We start from the raw sequence: 14,522 nt of genomic DNA on the forward strand, positions 1-14,522 counted from the left end.
GTCGTGAACAAATCGTATGGACGAATGTCTTCTGCGCGTCGGACGCTTAAAGGGCATGTATACATTTCACGCCCGGAGTAAAGGAAAAATTTGCCAGTTCTAATTCAATCAGTTAGCGGGTCGAGTATTTTTTAAATTTAAAGCGCTTTCCTTGCGCCACCCTACCGGAGGGCTTAGGTCGAAGCTGAAAGAAGGAAGTGTGCCCGAATTCGAAGGCTCATCCTTAAATTATCCTACTCCTATCGCAGCGTCTAACGGTTTGTACCACTTCCTTGAACGCTCGAGAGCCAAAGCCCTAAACTGCCCATGCCGGTGCCGGTCTAGCCATCATGAATAATTAAATCACTGAAGTGAAACAAATTGGCCGCAATTTGCGGCGAAAGAGCTGAAGGAACAATCCAACACCGACAACAGCAGCAGCAGAAGCAGCGGCCAATACCACAACAACACCACCGAGGGCCGCCACGAAAGGCGCACAGTGAAATTAGGAACGTTGCAGGAAGTGTCGTTGGTGTGCAGCGCGAACGTTGAATACGTGGCGCGAAAGTGAACGCGTAAACAAGCCATTTTCCAGATTAAATTTTCCATCCGCACAGATAACGTTACAAACGGCATGGTTGGAGATTTGAAAGTTCTTTCGTATAGCTCGTGGCTGCAACGCCGATTGCTTACCATCAGTTCTGAGGTGGCGGAGGACAAAATAAGGACTTCGACAAGCGCAACATACCGCAAACACGGGGAGCGAACCGCACAAACCATTGAGTAATTTCTGTAAAGGTACAAAATTGTTGAAGATTAATTTGATTTTATTACAAAAAAAACTTTATTACATTATTTGATTTCAACGTAACCTTCCAAGCTGCTTTACAATTTCGTACTTGGTATAGATTTATCATTCACACTTTTATATTTTTCCCCCGAACTGTAGTGCACAATCGTTTTGTTAAATCTTTTGGCCTAATTCCTCTGCCTTCTCGCATTGCGAATTGTCTAGAGTTAATCTTTGAATAATGATTTCGCGACTGCAGCCTTCCGCTTTAGAGCAGCTCATAACTAATACCTCTAATAATATTGCAATCACCTTCGAGTGATTGTACCAACTGCTAACGTATAACATATGACGATCAACAAAATGGCCCCTGCAGCGCCTGGAGGCTGGCCGGTCCCGGAGTTTGCTTCGTTATCGACGAATGCTTCCTTTTCACGCTGGTCCTCGCTGAAACTGGCCGCATTGTCCCTGTACCGATGATCGCGATCTACGCAAAAGAGAAGAGTGGTTAAGGTGCTACTACATTTACTTCGCTGCACACACTCGCGCCGTACCTTTCTCCATGGTTCCATCGATGTTCCACAGCTCGGAACTTTCTCCAGGGCCCAGAATCTTATTGGACGACGCTGACAAATCGTCCACCGACTGACGATAAATTTTATTTTTGTCTGCAAAAAGAAAGTAACACAAAAATTGTCGCCATTTAATTGCCATCACCGTGAACGCCACCTGCCGTGGGAGGAAACGTACAATTCTTCCTGTAGGCTGCCTCGGTCGTTGTTGCAACTGTTGTCGTGACCGGTGGACTGGTCGCTAGCGCCGTCGTCGAAGGAATGTCTGCCAACGGGAGAGAGCAGACCGAGAACCGATTAAAGTGTACACTTCCAATAATTTGTCTACCGAACTCGAAGGATATACTCACGGTACACTTTAATAGAGCCATCCGTTTCGCCGAGCGAGTTCTTTACGACACATTTGTACGTCCCGAAGTCACCGATGTCGATGTCCTTAATAGTGAGCTTCATCACCACCTTGTAGCTGTTGATTTCCTTGATCGACGGTTCGAAGTGTTTGCCTGTGAAAACAATTGATAATGTGTAAAGAATACTACAATAAAGCTGTACTACGCTTAGAAAAGAAAACTATGGTTTATAGCGATGCTTTGATGAAGTAAACAAAGACCTATTGTGTTTTACTGTAGCTTTTTATCAACTGAAGTTTATCTACTTAATTACAATGATAATTGTGGCCGTGAAATTAATTCGTTCTGAAATTATGAGGTGGTGAAATGGTGCATTTCTATAGATCGTTTTTTCAAAAGATAATTCGAATACTTTTTTCCAGAAAGCATCCTTTTCTGTAGTATTCCAAAAATTTATACCTCTCTTTTTTGTTTATTTTTTTTCCCATCTCTTGTTTATTTTTGCATTTTGCAACAAATCAAACAAAAAGATGTTTTTCAAGTAAAGATCATTCCCATAAATCTTGCCCCCGCGCTTCGAATTTCCCGAAACATCACGCCTGCGTTTCCTTCCGCAGGTACACCCAAAATATGGTGCAGGGTAATGAATTCGTTGACGTGGGCCCTTATCATTTCACCTGCCGTCGTTCAGATCGCCGAATAAAAGAACAGAACAAGCAGGACTATCTTTCACTGCTTCTCGGACGAGCAAGACTTTTCTTCTCCTATCTACCTTGTTTTTTTTTTTTTGCTACACGCTATACCCTCGGTGGATTCCTTTTTATTCATCGCTATTGTCCTGGGAGTTCCCGGAATGTCCTTACTTTGATTGAATAACAAGATGATGATTGTGACACAATTTTTCCTCGTTATCAGATTTTTCCTTGTTTATTATTTCCATCCGCTTGGTGATGTTTCGCTCCGGTTTGGCGAAACAAACCCCACAAAAAACACAGAACCATCCACGAGCGACACGCCGCCGAAAAACATGCATACAAACGGTCGGTAGCATCCCAGGACACGAATTGGTGTAGGATTGTTGGTGTAGCCGGTAAAATCCGCTGCCCGTCAACCAAAAGTCAGTCCGTTTCTATCGCAGTGAAGGGGAAAATATTAATGATGGGTTCTTCGCTGCTGGCAAACCAACTAGGTACTTCGGCCAGACGAAGGTCGAGAAATCTTCCTGGATCCGAAATATCCCAGATCGATATGCTTCGTTGGCATGTTTTTTATTCATCTTTTCCTCCCGGCCGGTTACTCCCGATGATAATAATGATGAAGGCAATCGTTGACGTTGTCTTACCTTGTGTTATGATGGTGTCGTTCTTCATCCAGTAATTGATTGACCGTGGGTAAGCTTCCGATTGGCATTCGAGAGTCAAACGCTGGCCGAGCGCTGCCCCGACCAGCTGATCCTGGATCCATATCATTGGTGGAACTAGGGAAGACACATAAATTGTACACATTAACCCCCTAAATAGCATTCAACGGTAATATTCGGTGGTTTAATTTGTGCGTCGTTAGCAGAGATGTCTTCATATATGAATGTAAATGCATTATCAGCTAATAAGAACTTAGTTCCTCAACGCACCGCAATGAAGATTTATAATGATTTCATTTAACAATATTACAATAAATTGCTACGGCTGAGGAAAAATTGAATGAATTAAAAGAACAGGAATGTTTTAAAATATGTGTGGTTTAAATTTCAAACTTTCACTTTTTATAATAAACATCACCTGGAAATGCTTTTTACTGCTTAATTAGGTTTTGTTGTTTTGTTATTTTGCATTGTATTTATGATGATCCGTTCAAAAAAAAATAGGCCTCGTATTAATGCATATTGGATGATTTTCGGTCAAATTTTAGCATAAAATGGCTTCATTGAACAACTTAAGCCGCCATAATCGCCTTATTTTTCAACATTTGTGAATATGTTGCCTGCTTCAACTACTCGCATCAAACTTCAAAGATTGTAAAATGAATGTATTTCGGGCAATAAAAGCACTGCATACTGTCACCCCGTAAATTTAACTGTAACATTTTTATTCTAACACAAAACGAGGATTTTGTTTTGCTCCATCAACTTTATTAATAAACTCTATACTAATTCTCTACTTGCTAATAAAATTTTGATTAAAAAAAAAATGTAGTGTCCTCGGATGGCCCAAGAAGTATTAATTGAATTCATGACCAATGTTTTGGGAACAACAGAGGGTATGATATTTTTAATAATCCAGTAATATCACAAACACCCACTGTTAACTACTTGAAGATAAACAACAGTGTGCTCCTCTACCCCACAGTGCTTTACAGTTTGGATCGACTTACTTATTATTCGACGATAATTTCCTTAAAGTTGCTAAACTTGGTTTAGTATATGTATTGCAAAGCTACGTTGCAAAAAAACATATTTCTTTGACATGTTATGAGGCTCGTTTCACAAAAGTTTATTTTTAATTCAAGCCAGCAAAGCGAAACTTCTTCAGAAATTTAATTTTACGAACATTGAGGGGTAATTCATATGACCGACAATTTCCAGACCAGATTGTTGGTTTATTTTGTTACGGTTTATTATGTTTACGCATATTATCACCACGGTCATTGCAACGAAGAGTGGAAAACAAACGAAGGGACGTACTTACAGTGAACAATCAACATGACGCGCTTGCTGACCGATGGAGGGATGCCGTTCGACGCGATGCACAAGTAGGCCCCCATATGCAGTCGATTAACCCGCGAAATGGAAAAGGTGGAGCTGTTCAGGCTGGTCGCTGCTTGGCGCAGAGTGGGCCGGCACGGTTGGATGGAATAATAATGAGACAATTTGGTTGTAGTTTTTCAACTCGATGCACTTTGTGCTTGTGTGATATGTAGTTTCATGGTGGGCGGAATCCAAATAAAATAGTTCAAGGTAATCGAGGAAAACAAAAAGTTTGGGCCACACACGCGCAAACATACAGAGAACCAAATCGTCCTACCTCCTGCGCTGATCGGCTCGTTGCCCTCGCGGCGCCACATAATGGAAGGTGTTGGGGAACCGGAAGCGGCACATTTTAATGTAACGTTGCTTCCCTCGCGCACTACCATGTCGGTGCTGGTGGGATAGTCCAATATGTTCGGTGGAACTGTTGGGATTATATTTTTAAAGTTTGTTTTATTTTTTAACGCGCAGCGAAAAAACATTCTCATTAGCATAAGCCAACAGAGGGTGCGTCAATTAAACCGTGTTGCGTTGCTAGCAACATTTTCCAATTTTACAAGTGAGATTGTTCAGCACATACTCACCGACAACATTCAGGTAACCGATTTGATTTCGCATCGGGTCCGTATTGACCTGGCACATGTACCAACCCTTGTCCGACTCCTTCACGTCGCGGATGCGCAGCACCCAAGCCCGTCCCTCCACGTGAGCGATGGTCATCCGATGGTTTTTGGTGATGACGTGCGTTTGGATTGTCAGGATCGTTTGAGTATCCACTCGGAGCCACGCGACCTAAGACGGCGAACAGACAAAGATTCCTGTAGTAATGATCCTCCTGCTAACGAGTCGTACGCTTCGCCTTTTGGGTTACCCTCTCGGGAAGTATAATTCCTTCTCCTCTCGGGAAGTATAATTCCGGGGTGTTACCTTGTACGTCTGCAGATTGTTGATGACACACGTGAGGACTGCTTCTCGGCCGACCGGCACGGTCAGATTTTGGATAGGCTCTCCAAACTTCGGCAAATCTGAAAATGGTCGCATCGACATGAGTATTACCTTGATTTATTGGGAACTGGGAAGCTACTTCAAAACACTTTGAATTATTATTATAAGTCTGTAGTTCAGTTGAATTATGTCAAGCATGGAATCTTTCACTACAAATAAATAATGTGACACTTCATTACAATGATCTTGTCTACTGGGGATGAACACAAGCAATAATTTAATTTCACTGGAACCTTTCACTTGTAAAAAAGGGGGGTTGGTGCATGAACAGCGATGAAATGTGTCTGTGAAGATGAGACGAACCTTGGAAATAATTGTTAAACTAATTTGTAGTAATTTACCTTTTTAAAATTGTTTTATATTTTATCAAAACTACTGATTGTACTTACGTTACAAATGTAGTAAGTTTCATTTAAACAATGATAACTATAAAGACGGAAATAAATCATAGCAACATTCATCAATTGGTAACTTCTGACATTCATGGTAGTTTTACTCGTGTTTTCAGTGTTATTAAAACTTTCTCTACACACGACACGTTCCGAACGCCTTGCTTTCTCAATTTAGTTTCTATTTAACTCAAACGTAACGCAACACAACAGCAACGAAATTTATTGTTACGAGATATACAAATGAATCACATCGTATACCACATTGGTAATAGTATTTACAAGTACTGGTTTGAGGTTCAGAAAACGGTTGAACACCCAGTTTAAGAATTTTTGTTTGTTCGACAAGAGGCACTGCCTTCATGCAATTTGCATTCACACATGACTGGATTGGTATCTTTTACCAGTTAAATTTAAACAAATTATTTTACGACAAGAATTGACATATTGTTGAAGGAAATTGAAATTTTCTTACAATAGAAAGTTGCATTCGTGTTTCAGCACCTTCAGGTAATAAACACCAAACACTAAATAAGCATAATAAGTAAAACATAAAAGATAACGGATGCCAAAAGGTTGGAAAAAGCCACATGACGCTGACCCTATTCCCACACTGTGCTCTTTATTCGTTTAGTCAGCTCAAGCTGAACCAATTAATTCCTGCTCAATCATAGCTTATCCCGCCTTGGCACTATCACACTGTCGATACTTCTCAGTTTATTCTACACGGTTTCGCTTTTACCAAACGGATGCGGACCCTTCCTTTCCTTCCTGCCCAAAAACGCTCATCCGTCTTCTCACCATCCGTTCCGAACATCTCACACTATCAGCTGACTCACAATATTTTCCAATTTTAATTACGATGAATATTTTACTCCACCCCGCACTGTCATAATGCCACTGAATAATGCATCACTACTGGTATATTATATTCATGAAGCACTTATTCCTAAAAATGAGTGCATTGGCGCTACTATGCAAGCCGTTGCTCGATGGCAATTAGTGCTGCGGGGTTGGTTTCTACTTTTTGCTACCATTAGTCTACACTTGGCCGGTATTTCAATGGATTCTTAGTGGCTTTTGATTGCTATCGATAACCTCAAAGTGCACCAGAAGATGGAAGCTCTCATAACCTGCTTCAAATGAAGTGTCTGTATGATAAAACACCGAAAAACGGATGATACTAAAAATAGAAAAAAATAACCTTGATTCAATGGTTTTATCCTCTGTTTTCCCTTCCTTCTCTTCCGTATTCAGTACATAGTTCAATAAACAATAGAACTCAGCCTTTTAATTTAACCTTAAGGTTAGCCTTCACAGTTTTCATCAGTTGGCAGGTGCAGTTTCTTAAAAAATACACTTTTTTCCGAAATATTGAAAGATGGTGCCATCTTTTTGTTTGTATAGGATCAGAATCGTAATTTAACCCGTTCTCAGATTTATCCGAGCCTAGCTCGGGCAAGCTGATGGAATTTGTACTGCTTTACCCGGACAGTTTTTTGACGCATGGTTTGTTTCTACTTTCGTTGCGAGTCGTTTATTTTAATTGCTAATATTATGTTATGAAATGTAGTCTTTTATTGCGTTATGATTGATTACTGTTGTGGATTTTTTTCTAACCCCTTCGCAAAGAAATGAACACTTACTTATAAGTGTACATTATAATGATATTTTATATATGTTTACACATAAGATTTTATCTTGGCTAATAGGTTTGGCTATTGAATCCAATCAATTGAAAATAATTTCCTCTTTAGTCTTAGTAATGTAACTATTTTTCCCCGTCTGTAGATAATTTTTTTCGTGTATGGTTTCGGTATCCTTTAATTGTCTAAACCGTGCAATCGAATTTTGTATGAAATATTTCTTAACGGTACTTGCTTGTGAACTCAATTTAAACTAAAAATGTCACAATTTATCTTGAAACTTACCTTTATCAAGTATGTACGAATTGCTTTCCTCCACATTGTCGTCTACTGGTGACAAGTTATGTAAAGAAATAGAAATAATGCAGGGGATAAGTTGGTAAACTGTTTTATTTGATCTGCTTAATTGAACACAGAACTAACGACAACAAAAAAGCGTTGCGACTCTTGCGTGGCAATAATTTATACATCCCATCTCATCATTATTCCTCCGGAATGTAAGAGAGATGATGGAGTGGATTTTAATTGTTTTACTCTTGTTTACAATGTTCTTACTTATGCATTCAATGTCTTTTTTTTCTCTTATTGCCAGCAGCAACGGCGAACGCCACTGCACCCCGCTGTCCCATCAAAGCCCTGAGCGATGGAGATTGAAATTGAATGAATATGGTAGCGATGCCGGGTTTATGTTTAACCCCCGCATATTTGGTTGTGGAACACCCCGTACCCCATAGTTCATAGTTTTAATATCTCCCATCCTGAAGAGGCTAGCGCACTAAACTTTATAACGCTACCAAATGGATGCAAAACGAAACGTCAACGAGGAGATAAATACTTCCATCCTATCGTGGCTCCGTTGCTAGCAGCCTCCGGCGCAGTTGCTCGCTGTTGGTGGCAAGCAGCAAATTTTCGCTCCATCTGAAACTTTATTTGCATTTTTATCGCGCTTGTTATATCGTCTCGCACGATTGCGAGCTGTCAATTTGTGCTGGGGCGGCCCGATGATCCACTCTTACGCCATGCGACACAATGTCTCGTCGACTCGGCTGCTAACCAAGAAGGTTTTGCACAAATACTTGCATTCAGTTCGCTTGGTTTCTCCACAAACTGCTCCTAGTATGCTAGAATCAGATCCGGTGGAAAGATTTTCAAAAGGACCAACACATTCAACCACCAGTTTGACACTGGTTTATGCCATTTTATTAGAATTAACAAGAAAAAAGTCCAGCAAAGTCAAAATTAACGGGCTACGGAGGCAACGCGCCGAACCATAAAAGTCACCAAGGCCAGCCAGGGAAAAAGGGGGAGGACAAACATAGTGCGAAAAGTAAAATGGCATCCCGAGCAGACTTTCCACGAAACTCACGTGGCAACTAGCATTTTCGCCCATTAGGCGTCACTTTTATCGAAATGTGCACCGTACCCTCACGCCATCATCGTTAACGATGGCAAAGCGAGCGAAGGGATTCTGTATCCACCACCAAGCAATTCCCCGCGCACACCCCCTCGGGACGACCCCTGTCCTCCTTCGTTGGAAAGGAAATCATAAAATTTACAAGCCTGTTGAAAAGGTAAACCAAAATCCCTTCATTCATTTAATTAGCAACTAAAGCAAAGTTGGTTCCCTTTCATGCTCATCGGCACCGACCGTCGGTTGGCCCTGTCCCTGCACACCTACCCCAGACCCTCTACCTCGTCGCGAATTAGCCATCATCTGGCATCCTTCGTGGGCTTTCTTCTTTTAACCGCGCCACGACTCACCGGGCGCTGCAGTGTCGCGAGCGTTCTTCGCCCCCTCCCTCAGCTCCTCTTCCTCTTCTCTCCTGACACCCGACACCCGACTGGAACCGCAAAAATGAAGCGACCGGCAGACGGCAGACGGAGGACCGAGCCGGGTGGAAAAACCGCCAACCCGTGGAGTGCTGGGAGGTTTACATACGTCGGGGTTTTATGTTATGTTCTGTGATGTGGAAAACCGTTGGCATTCTCTCTTTCTCAACCAATTTCAGCCAAAGTCTGCGGTTTTTCGAAGAGGAAAATTATAACCAAACAGCTAATCATTAATAATGAAACCATGGCGAGAGCAGCGGAGACCGCACGCATACAAGCGCCACACACAGCGCCGGTGTTCTCCTTCGTGAAAAACCTCCTAAACCCGTAACTAGGCCGTTTATCGTCAAGGACCGCGGCGTGGAGGCGCTTCCAGCGCGCTCTGCTGGATTGCTTCTGCAGAATCACCGGCTCTGACCTCCTCACTCCTTTCGGCATTGATTCTTCGAAGCCGAATCCCCCCGGTTCGCTTTTCTAACCCACGAGGACACGAGGGTAGGGCATCTCGACAAGAATGGTTGAGCCCTTGTTTGGCTACGAAGCTTAAACAAACTAGAAACGCTTTGGTTGAGTTACCAAATACTTGCATGTGGTGAAACACATGGGACGGGGTTCTGTCAAACGCGTTTGAACGCCCATTAACAATCGCGTGGCCTCGTCTTAATTATCGCCGGTGGCTCAAGGATTGTGCCTCAATTTCAATTGCCATAAGAGAGCTTTTAATTATTTTAAAACTACTTGTAGGATTGCCTCGCTTTGCAAATCTCATAAGTTAATTGTGTTATGTTCATTATGATTTATTTTTTTTTAGATTTTTAAGAACTTGGACATTTAAATGATAATTTGAGATATATCTAATGAAATCTATTGAATGCAATTATACTATGCCTCGTGTTATTGTGAATGTAATTAATCATTATTTGAGATCAGTTTGAACTTAGTTTAAAGAAATTAAACAAGTCTTGGCTGATTGAAGAAAACAATAAATCACAATCTATAAACTACTACATTCTATGTTACGGCTGATGACCGTCGGCACAATTATGAGACCAATCAGCATAAATTTGTCATCTAATTTTGAAGCAAAAAATTTATGTACTCTGTTTCTGAATATCTTGCGAACAATCCTAATGAACTCGAGATTTAATCTGTCAACATTATATTAAAATCAATATTCTCATGGGAAAATGAAAGTTTTTTCCTGTTCTAAAACACCGTGACTGTACTTAAACATGAATTACTTTTTCTTAAGAATAATTTTATTGTTTTTTTTTATCTTTTTGTACAGGAATTGGATGGAATTCAAACCCACACCACTGATGGTGTTAATCGGCTGTACGTTATGTATGCACATAGTTTTTTCGATAACCCCAAGTAAATTAGAGTCATGTTAGTTTAACTAATAAGCCAATAAATATACCAACATTGCTAAAATATACCTCAAGACATATGTAACAATGTCAGGAAAAAAAAATCAGTTGTATGTAACGGATGTTGAATTTTCTTTCCGTTTTACAATTTTTTTCACTTCGACGAAAATCTTAAATATTCTGATGTAAGAAGTGTCCTGATTAACTTTTCAACAACGCTGGCGAATACTTTGCAAATGCAAAAACTTTCAAATCACCAATCTAGTTTGTAAAACCTTTCAAAAATCCACAACTTTTAACTTTTTGTTCTCATTGAGCTGTGTGCACTCTTTTCTGCACCAAACTGCACTGAGCTCGTTCGTTTATCCTTAAGTCAGAGTGCTTTTTGTACAAGTCATCGTCCGAAATTCGCCAGGCGCCCGATCAGGTAAAGCAGCGGAATTTTTCCATGCCATTCCCCTCCTCAACCCGAGGTTGAATATTTTCTTATTCACTTTTCCAGATTGGCGTCCATTCTGCGATGGTGTTGTTCCGCCGATGGAAAGTGTACGTGTGCTCGTGTAAGTGGCTGGAAGACACATAAAAGTTACCATGTTTTCACTTTTCCTTCCGTCTTCATTTTCTTACATCATTGATTCATTCTGCCACCCCCGGGCTGGTGGATGTAGTGTTCGAGAAGTAAATTTCGCTCCATCAACGCACTCGCTCTAGTCGGCCCGGGGCACCCTGCCCGCCCACATCGGCCTACCGTCTGCAGTGCCGTCCGCAAACCATTAGAGAAACGTGGACCGTAATTTGAGTTCAACCATTCTAACCATCCTTTCCCGGCCGGGCCGAGTGAACCACAATGAGGGTTGGAAATAATAAATTTTCATCTTCGAAACAATAGGGAATCATCGCATAATGTACCTGCCGGCAGCCTACCTATGGATCTGGAAAGTTTGTTTTAGAACTTGGTTATAGCGCAAAATGTGTATAAAGTATATGAGGATCGGTCCCGCTGGCTGCTGGCCTAACGCGGCCAACGCCGAGCGGTCCCGGCGAAATTTATAGCGTGTCGTTCTGGCACTATCTGGCAGCCAGTTTCCGTTTCTTCCTGGTAATGTGGGCAGGCGAATGCAAACCCGAAACTGCACCCCGTTGGTGTACGAAAATGTGAGGCGCCGCAAAAACTGGGAGAACATTCCTGGACCAGACAACCGACCAGCAGGCACGGATTCGCTTCATTACGACCATGCCCCAAAATGTGCATTGAAGACGTCCTGCACCGAATGCGTCGTATTTTCAAAAATCACTTCATTCATTCGAACACAACGCGTTTGCTAGAAACGCTTGCCTGAATGTAATGTTCATGATAATGCCTCAAGATGAGTGAATGATCGTGAGCATCGAACACATTAGAAGGATTTGCAATAAACGCATGGTACTACTATTGCTTGGTACATTCCAACGCGAGATGTTATAATAAATATTGGAAAATAACCGAAACAACATAAAAGTAAAGGAGAGAATTAACAGCATATGTTGGGAAACATTTAAAAAAAGACCATATGTGTTGATTAACGGGTTTATTGTAGTGGCCATGGTTTGGATAATATGGTTTGCCGGAAACTCAAATTAATGGGATTAAAAGAGTAGATTTTCTTAAACAAAAACGTCCGTACATGCAATATGGCTGCATATAGCATATATCTATTTTATGTTGCGGAACACTGTGACAAACCGTTACTGGCAATATATGAAATTCAAAGCTAAACAGTAGAGGAATAACATTTTTAATTTTCGATGGGCGTTAAAGAAAGATTTAGGGTGAAATTCTGATCAACCTCTCAATTAAAACTTATCAATTAAATTGACTGGTATGCTTTTTTTTTGCAAATCTCTCAAAATATTCGAGTTCAGTTAACTTGAGACATGATAACAAATTTAAAAAAAAGTTTATAAAGCTATAATGGGAATGAAAGTATTTTTGATGGTACAAACCGCGTAAAATCTATATGTTAAAGATAATCTTCAAAATACATGGCATGTTTGCTGGAGATTATGGTACTGGGCTAATTTACAAATACAAATATTCAAATTTACAATGAAATTTTCAAGTAAAAGTTTTGAAAGATCCAAGTTTTAGTGAGTATCAATGTTGAAATAAGGTTTGAACAAATTTGATTTTAAGTCTCAATCTGTAGCACAAGCCCAGTTTGGAATTAAAGACCAAACTGGAACAAAATTTACATATTTTGCTTACCGTATGTTTTACAAACAACTTTTATTTTTCTATGTTTTCGTCTCTATAATCTCATGTTTGTCATTTTTACAATTTTTTAAAATTAACAAAGGCTTACTGGAATAATTTGAAAAATACCAGATCAATCAACATAATTTTGTTTGTGTATCTTATAATTTTCACAATTTTCTACTATGTTGATTGGATTAATTTTTCACATGTCATTCTTACTTTGAACACTATTCGCAATCGGTTCACATTTTCACATGCATATAACATATGGTATTCCAGACATCTGAGTAGCAAGGCACCAACAATTCAAGCATCTCTACTGTCTCATTTCCTCATCGAGCATTGTTTGCCAACACAGAAGCGTCAACTGTTGTTTAGTCAGAACTGGGCAAACGGCCGCACGGGTCGGCACCTCCTATCATCGGTTTGAACTTTTGCAAATTAACTTTCGATGCACTGGTCGCAAGCAGCTAACAGAACTGTCCGGCTGCGTCATGCACAATGGGCTAGCAAAGTTGTTATGTCAAAGTCGGCAAACATGACATTGAGCCATTGCCATTGCGTACCGTGCACTGCACTTACCCTCATCTCCTTGGGCCGCTGCGGAGACATGCAGGACATTCAGCAACAGCGCAACAAAGACCAGTGCCATCGTGGACCGCTGGAAGAAGACCGTGTTCGCTCGTATCAGCATCCGGGCCATCGTGATCGTCGTCTCTTTTCCACCGACTGGTGTGGCTACGTAGCTGAGCCCAGATCCCGGCAGGAGCAGTCCTTATATGCGGAGAGTTCAGGCTAGAAGCGAGCGACCTGGCAAACCAAAACACACACCCACTCACCGAGGCCAGGCTCCTTGTAATGCCAGCAGCCTCCTACTTCCGCCCGGATCCAGATGGCAGGTGCACTAACCGAATTCAACTGACTCGGTGTGGTTTTGGACGCGTTGCACCCGGTCCGGGTTAGTTGTCTTTAGAACAAGGGTGCACTCGGTCGCCCACTACCGCCTCAGGAGATACCACCTCACCGAGACCGTTTATGTACGGCTTACGGGCGCAACGTGTGAATGTTTCGGTCGTTGCCGGTTGCAAACGAAGAAGCCTGGCTGCAAGTCTTCAGTCTCCAGCCCATTGCGAGCATTGCAGCATTTTGCGAACAGCACCCCTTGCGATATCCTTACGACGTTGAACTCATGCCCGACTCGTGCAGCCGGCAGGAACCTTTCGCACGTACTACGCCTTTCTCCCGTGTTGTCATATGCCGTTCGATGCCTTACCACCACCCCCAAACAGAGTGTCGGTGCTCGCCGGCCAAATAAAACACTCGGAATTTTCTCACTTCACTCTATCCGTGCATAGTAAATATTTCCCCCTTCGCACCGGAAAAACCCTCTCCGCGTGGGGTTTTCGCGATGGGTTCGCGATTAGGTTCGGTTCCTCGCGCGCGCCCCAGATGCTTTTCCAACCGTCCAACTGATAGCGAGGCACACAGTGGCATTCCAGACGTTCGCCACACCGTCACCCTCAGACCGTCACCCGCCGATGCCGCATCGCATGCCGACGCACCGTTCGCCGGGGTTTGTTGTGGCTTAGTTCCACCACTTTCACGTTCACCT

At 41.8% G+C, this 14,522-nt stretch overlaps 1 protein-coding gene across 1 annotated transcript; it reads right to left on the bottom strand.

Moving 5' to 3' along the window:
* Nucleotides 1-804: 804 nt before the first annotated feature.
* On the bottom strand, nt 805-13,613 carry LOC131264432 (lachesin-like). The gene is made up of 11 exons (XM_058266735.1): nt 13,493-13,613; nt 7,760-7,801; nt 5,362-5,459; nt 5,019-5,226; nt 4,712-4,858; nt 4,376-4,504; nt 3,034-3,168; nt 1,692-1,844; nt 1,520-1,606; nt 1,324-1,437; nt 805-1,256 (listed from the first exon to the last, which is right to left on the bottom strand). The coding sequence occupies exons 1-11, from the start codon at nt 13,611-13,613 to the stop codon at nt 1,078-1,080; spliced, it is 1,413 nt and encodes a 470-aa protein (XP_058122718.1). The 3' UTR covers nt 805-1,077.
* Nucleotides 13,614-14,522: the final 909 nt, after the last annotated feature.

This window comes from Anopheles coustani, chromosome 2 (genome assembly GCF_943734705.1).
Source record: "Anopheles coustani chromosome 2, idAnoCousDA_361_x.2, whole genome shotgun sequence".
NCBI classification, from domain to species: Eukaryota; Metazoa; Arthropoda; class Insecta; order Diptera; family Culicidae; genus Anopheles; species Anopheles coustani.

Bases quoted from the DNA above. Each gene is read 5' to 3' on its own strand.
- LOC131264432 (XM_058266735.1), bottom strand. From the start codon at position 13,613: ATGGCCCGGATGCTGATACGAGCGAACACGGTCTTCTTCCAGCGGTCC. The intron at 7,802-13,492 runs GTAAGTGCAGTG...TGTCACCAGTAG, and splicing joins AGCGGCCCAAGGAGATGAGG to ACGACAATGTGGAGGAAAGC. The intron at 1,845-3,033 runs GTAAGACAACGT...TTGTTTTCACAG, and splicing joins CGACACCATCATAACACAAG to GCAAACACTTCGAACCGTCG.